General features: G+C 42.1%; 1 protein-coding gene across 1 annotated transcript; it reads right to left on the bottom strand.

Annotated features, from left to right (window-relative positions):
- Positions 1 to 6: 6 nt before the first annotated feature.
- Positions 7 to 5,467, bottom strand: LOC129816441 (zinc finger protein ZIC 2-like). Its single transcript, XM_055870934.1, has 3 exons — positions 2,711 to 5,467; positions 1,144 to 1,307; positions 7 to 1,049 (listed from the first exon to the last, which is right to left on the bottom strand). The coding sequence occupies exons 1-3, from the start codon at positions 3,684 to 3,686 to the stop codon at positions 855 to 857; spliced, it is 1,335 nt and encodes a 444-aa protein (XP_055726909.1). The 5' UTR covers positions 3,687 to 5,467; the 3' UTR covers positions 7 to 854.
- Between the last annotated feature and the right edge of the window lie 1,560 nt (positions 5,468 to 7,027).

The raw sequence follows: 7,027 nt of genomic DNA, 5'->3' as shown, positions 1-7,027 counted from the left end.
CAGGGACATTTTTTAACACTTGCAACACTTTTTATTATATTTGTATGCAGTAAAATTCTTATCACAATAATGAAGAAAACACCTCTTTAACTTTGAACAAAAACACATAACAAAACAACTGCCCGTGTTTAGCTCATAATTGTACATATTTATAGTATAGAAACATTCTTTTATAAATATTGTTTCATCTGTAGCAAGTAAATAGCATAATTTAATTACAACCGGATAAATAAGGCAGTCGATATGTACAAAAGGAAGGGGGTACAGAAAATCCAACGGCACAACGTCTATTTTCCTCACAATCGTCCGGATAACATTTCACAATTCAAAACTTGCAAAGCACAAAACATCACAGGTTAAAGCCCAGCAAACTAAATATACATTCACAAGCGAAACATGGTGGTCTGTTTGAGTTAAGTGTTGACTTTGGCACTCGTTCCAGTTTATAGATGTTTAGTATAGTTACAATCAATTTGCCTTAGGATCACAATATTTAACACCATAATACAACTTGAATCGTAATATGTGCACTAAAAGTCCAGTTAGAGAAATAGCTACCATTGAAGGAACATCTATACACCAAAGACTGACAAGATCTATCACAACCAATGGGAAAGAGGGCGTGTAATATTTACAAATATATTGAATACACCTTAAACATATCACATATTTTCTTCTGTTGGTAAGTGAGATTGGTAAGTGAGATTTCTTCCCTGGTGGTTTTGAATCGCTTTTTATGATTTTGAAGCGTTCATAGTAGGTTATTCGTGCTCTCCTCGGTGCACAAGTGTCCGAATCTCCTGCGCTGGTAGGGGTTCTGAGCAATGGTCCTGTGTTCGCTTTTCGGTTCAGTCCTAAACATACCATTCACTGAAATTGGACGATAGGCTGCTGTGACCATTGTGGTTGTTGTGGACTGCGGGGGACAGATTGTTGTTGCTTTGGGTCTCGGTGGTGGGGGAGACGAGGCCGGGTGGTGTGGACGATTCATAACCAGAACTGGCTGCGGGCGAGGAGTCGGACGCTGGAGGGGGGGCCGCTTCGTGGACCTGGAGAAAAGTGCAGATAAAATGAGTTTATGATATCAAGACAGGCAAATTGTGAAGTATGACTTCAAAGTGCTTCAAGTGAAAGTCCATTTACCTTCATGTGTTTTCGTAGAGAGCTGGGATGTGTGTAGGACTTGTCACACATCTTGCAAAGATATGGTTTGTCTGACGTGTGAACGTGCATGTGCTTCTTTCGGTCGCTGCTGTTGGCAAACCGCCTGTCGCAGCCTTCAAACTCACACTGGAATGGTTTCTCTCCTGCCGAAAAACAAGTATAAAACAGACGTTAGATTCAGTTCAGCAAAAGCCTACCAAACGTCTATGCCTTAGGCCGAATACTATAGATGTTGGATTCAATAACATGGCCATTCAACGAGGAGTAACGGGTTAAATAATAGCGCTCGTCATATATAGTGGGTGCAGTTATTGTTCACTCACATGACTTCATTCAGTTAAATCTCAATTGTAGCACAAAATTAATACAAAAATATGAACTATGTTCGTGGGAGAAGAAATGTTCTGTTTTATGTCAGGTTTTAAGAAATAGCTTATCGTCTAGGCCTATGGGAAGCCTATTTCTTTGAATCACAGCAATTGAATGTAAGTAAGCCAGTAGGCAAAGTAAATGCAGGCCTACTTTTGAACATGTATTTCATAGACTACTATATTTCAATACACGTCAGGGCTCTGAAATGTAGAATTGATATCAAAATAGTAACAACATGCCCGAGTTAAATGTATATAGCCTAAACAAAATGCAAAAATCTCATGTGGGGCAATAGCCTTTGACGCATAAGGCGCGCCATTTGCTTGGAAACAATAACAAAACGAATTAGCACCTGACCAATTCCGTGGCTGTATAGCACAACTAAATCCCCCCAGAAAATAGTCCAAAAGTGAAAGGCTGGTAATGGATCTAGCACCTAGGCTACTACCAATGGAATGCTTGAGAAAACAGAATAGGCCATTACACACATTCACACACTTGCATGTTTGTGATGAGTAAATTCGCTATGCGATTTCCAGAAAACAAAAATCCAAACAATATTTCTCAACGGACAAAACAAAATAAATCGATTTGTGAAAAAGAGGCGAGGCATTCCGGATATAATCCTAAAAGCTCAGTCTTGCGTAAACATTAAACCGGGTGATGAGATGTACTACTGCTCCGCGTACGCCAAGCGCTGCGAGCCAGAAGCCCTCGTCTCGCCTTTGACCCATTTTGAAGTTTACAAACCATAAAACCTCGACAGAATATTAAATAATTTAGCACATTGTTATAAAACAAGAACTGGACGAAATCTAATCGTTTCCAGACACGCCGGCTGTGTGTCTACTCTTTTAGAGTACAATTCGCACGTTATGCTAGCAGCTTTTCTTTCGTAAATCCAAATCGACTTTGACCATAGGTGTGAATGTCTACCGTGGCAGTCTAAAAATACCCTATCGACTGATAGTCATCTTAAATTTGGTCAACTTGGATGCTTTGACAACGAGAATTATGAGATTTTTGCAGGCTACGCAATTGGCTAAATTTGAAATATAACATGGCGCATTGGCACAGCGAATTCTTAACTGTGCGATGTACTTTTACGAAACGAAAATAGTGCTCGAGAAATGAGAAACATTTGGGTAAAATGCTATAAATATTGTATAATTACCTGTATGTGTGCGCTTGTGAATCTTCAAGTTTTCCGAACGTGCGAAGACCTTGCCACATCCGGGGAAGGGGCAAGGGAAGGGTTTCTCTCCCGTGTGGACCCGAATGTGATTCACCAGTTTGTATTTCGCCTTAAACGGTTTGCTCTCGCGGGGGCACTCTTCCCAAAAGCAAATGTGGTTGCTCTGCTCCGGTCCTCCGACGTGCTCCACGGAGACGTGCGTGACCAGCTCGTGCATTGTGCTGAAAGTTTTGTTGCAACTCTTCTTGGGGTTGCTTAGCTGCTCCTGGTCGATCCATTTACAGATGAGCTCCTGTTTGATGCACTGCTGCCGCATGTAGCGGAAAAAGGCACCGGGGTGGTGCTGGTGAGCTCCCATGTGCATACCCATGTTCATATTCATGCTGCTGTACTGATTATGGAGCTGGGCGGCCGAGTACGGGTCGGTCCTTGGGCTGGAGACCTGGTGGTACTGGTCGGAACGCCCGAAAACCTCACCTGGTAGTCCAATACGCATTTGCCCGTTGAGCACATTCGGGGATCCGTGGGACCCATGCTGGTCGTGAATCCCGGGGAACAGAATGTGGCCTTGACTGTCTGTGTGGGAGTGATGGAGAGACCCGGTAGTGGGGCCGAAAATAGCGTGCTGACTGCTCGCCGGAGAGGATTCTCCGAAGCCGCGGCTGCGAAAAAGAAAGTCCCTGGTGGAGTTGAATGGGGAACTCGCGTACGAGGTGACATGGGCGGCGTGTGCACCCAATGCTGCTGCGGGGTAGCCGGGCGCCTGGGAGGTGAAGGCGGAGCTCTGTCCCGGAGAAAGATCATGGTTCAGTTTAAACGCACCCATGTGTGCCGAGTCGACGAAGCTATTCTGTGCTAAACTCAAGTCTCTCTCCTGCATCTCGCTCGCCGTGTGATGCCTGGCAAACGTGCCAACTCCCAGTCCGGGGAACTGGTGACCTGCGTCCAGTAACATGGTCTCTCAAAGCGAATTTCGTTCGAATCAGCTTGTGTACAACAATTTTTTGGGGGGGAAAAGTACAATTCAATATTATATTCGGTTAGGGTTATTCACAACTTCATTGCATTGAAACACCATATCAGGCAAAGTTCAAAGCGATGATCCGCTCGTAGGGGGAAAAAACTACACAAACACGTCTATATTCACTGGTAGTTAACTTGTTACTAAAAATCCCCATGAAACGAAGAGATTCCTTTGCGTTTTTCCTCTGGAAACTGTGAATGTTGATTGCGCTTAAACACACAGGAAGAATTGAATAATTATCTTACTAGCTGTCCTCGCATGGAGAGAGTGCGGGTTGTGGCAGCATCTCGGATTGTTGTTCGGATTGGTGTGTTTATTTCTTTCGCTTGTCTGTGTTTATCGCGGAGGGTCCCTCTTTCACCGTGAACTGGCACTAGCTCCTCTTACGCCCCCTTTAACTGAAGCCCGGTCATTCATTCCAAGCAGTCTCATTGGCCACTTCGTCTCATCAATCCCAAGTGCCCCTCCAATAGCAGGTACCGCTTTGACGACTAATAGCTGATCGCCATTTTCACTAATAATTACCGCCTACTTGTTAGGAGCGGCTTTTTAGGGGGAAGGGTAAAATGAGAGAGGGAGAGGGTGGGGGGGGGCATAGTATCGGAAATGATGCCTCAAAACCTTAATTTTATAGCTTGATGTATAACCAGTGGCTTGACAACACGACATTGCGCGTTGTGTGATAACGGGCTTTACAAGTTGAGCTATGGTTAAATAAATATGACAGAAAATAGCGAGCTGGTCTTTGGGGGAGAAGGTGGGGTCTGCACATGTAATGAAATTTAAACAGTCATAGTCTATTTATCATTAGACAGGCGGATATAGTTAGCAAATATTTTCAATGATTTAGCCAAACCATTATTTTAGGTATTGACCGTGTTTATATGTAGCCTATACGTAATAACGCACACGTTTATGTGCATACGCACGCCTTTATACTAACTGACTTATATCACGGTAGACCTGGCTGCGTTTATAAGTGGGTAATAACGGACGCTTAAATAGGCTACATATCTACAAGCTCTGCAATATACATGTGAAGCCATACAAAGGAAACTGAAGCATACAATATAGGAAATCAGAAAACAATATTCCATTTAATTTAATGGAATACATAATACATATCATAGTCTACATTATGGATGCCTTCATTATGTATTTCATTAAATGAAATGGCGTATTGTTTTCTGATTTGCTATGCTTGTCTTATGTTTCTGCTGTTTATCCTCACATTTCTATTGTAGAGGTTGTAGATATATATGTAACAGAGTACTATCAAAAAAATGTTTACTGATCATTTACCTCATAAAGGGAATAATGTATGTTCATAGCATCTGCTTCTACAACCACCACTGAACTAACATAGGCCATGTAGTCTATACGTACGTTTGTTCAAATATTACACAGCAGTCTGCGCACCAATTGTAACGCCAGAATTACCCCCTTTTTTACACGACAACAGTACATGATGTTCATATTCTGCTAAAGAACATTGCCTAATCATTTGAAAACATAAAACACACGAGTCTGTAAAGTTAGTGTGTTAGTCAATTGCCTACTATGCCTATAAAATGACACGTCTAAAAGTAATTCTAATGTTGTTTCCCGTGTGTATTACGGGTTTGGGTTTGGGGAAGTGGTATTAGCCTACTGTTTCAATGGCGTATTCAATCTTTACTACAGGGATATATATTCCCCAAGCAAGGCTTTGCACGCGCGCGCGCGCACACACACACACACACACACACACACACACACACACACACACACACACACACACACACACACACACACACACGAGGTACTAAATATTCAGAGAGTACTTACCTTGTTTTTGTAGAGAGCCGGGTTTGTGGTTTGTTCACTTTGCTTAGCTTGTGCAGTTTGTCAGTCTTGCCCCCCAAAAATATGGTTACTGTTTATTGTATCTGCAATCAACAGCATGAGCTTATGTTTGAATTCTTTTTCTCCTGTAAAGGTAATTTAAAAAATGGGTAAAATGAGATTACTATAGATATCTATTGCCTAAATGCAAGACACACTGCCACAGGTCTACACCCATTATTTCTAATCAGTCATAATTTGGTGAAAATATTAAGGAGCATTACAGACAAGAATTGTGTGTAACTTCATCACAATTGGGTGAGTTTGTTGAAAACAAATGTATTGAAGTAATAAATAAAATAGTGTTTCTAGAATAGGCTACTAAAAAATCAAATAGCCGAGATCCAAAAGCCCAATGATCCTTCCCTTCAATTGCCATAGCCTACCATAAAGTCCCAACCAATCTCAACAAGAAACCTCGCTTGCTGGTCGTGCCTGCAAAAACACCGCCAACTCACAAGGTTTGCTAATATGGTGAGTCTTTTCATCCAAGGCGCACACTGTATGGACTGCGTTTAACAACGGTCTCCAACAACAGCTGCCCATTGAAATGTACACACTAAGTGAAGGAAGTTTACTTACACTTCCATTGAACTCAAGTCCCACAAGTCCTCCTGCTCCAACACGAATCAAACTTTCTCTGGTCCCACTCGGCTCCCAAACACTTAAAATAGCGGGCAATAATGGGACGGAGAGTAGGTAGGACGTCTGAAAACTTTGGGATTCCTGTCCCTCTCTCACTCAGCCCCAAGCCGGGGCAGCCAGAGCGTTCTCTGCCATTCTTCCAAGAATCTATTTCTCCCCGCACCACGGGACACGCAGGACCTGATCCAAGTTCAAAGTCACGTCTGCCGACTTCTTAAAAGAACTTCTTTATTTCCGTGGAAAACTACAAAACCCCTTGGCCCTGTCACTTGAGAAAAATAAATTAAAGAGAAAGAAAGAAAACTCAATCGGATCAGAGACGCATAGCTAGCTGTGGGTTCTTATTTCCATCTACCTCTAGAAGAAAGGGGCATCTGAAATTCCCCACGAAATACATTTCAACAAGTTTCTCAGAGCCAGAATACAGGACGAGACAGAAAGTGTTAAAATAGGGTTATACATAGCCTATAACATACATTGTAAAATGTATATAAACAAATATATGGACACTAACACACCTTTCACTATTTTTGGTTTACAGAGAAAAAAACTCCCACAGAAGTTCTGACTAAATATTCATGATAATGCTTATGATTTTAATATTGCCAACAACAAGGATAAAAACCATTGCATGTCCTGATGGCGCAGCGCATAAAAGCCGGGCGTATTTCATTAGTCCATTATTTGACAATATCAATATGTTGACGCATTGGAAGGAAACTTGTGTGGTTTCCATGACCTTA

Source organism: Salvelinus fontinalis, chromosome 19, assembly GCF_029448725.1.
Source record: "Salvelinus fontinalis isolate EN_2023a chromosome 19, ASM2944872v1, whole genome shotgun sequence".
NCBI classification, from domain to species: domain Eukaryota; kingdom Metazoa; phylum Chordata; class Actinopteri; order Salmoniformes; family Salmonidae; genus Salvelinus; species Salvelinus fontinalis.
Note: the sequence above shows the minus strand (reverse complement) of the source record. Positions and strands in the feature narration are given on the sequence as shown.

Excerpts from the sequence above, each read along its gene's own strand:
- LOC129816441 (XM_055870934.1), bottom strand. The coding sequence starts at position 3,686 with ATGTTACTGGACGCAGGTCACCAGTTCCCCGGACTGGGAGTTGGCACG. Across the intron at positions 1,308-2,710 it reads TCACAAGCGCACACATACAG|GAGAGAAACCATTCCAGTGT; the intron begins GTAATTATACAA and ends GTTTTTCGGCAG. Across the intron at positions 1,050-1,143 it reads CTCTACGAAAACACATGAAG|GTCCACGAAGCGGCCCCCCC; the intron begins GTAAATGGACTT and ends ACTTTTCTCCAG.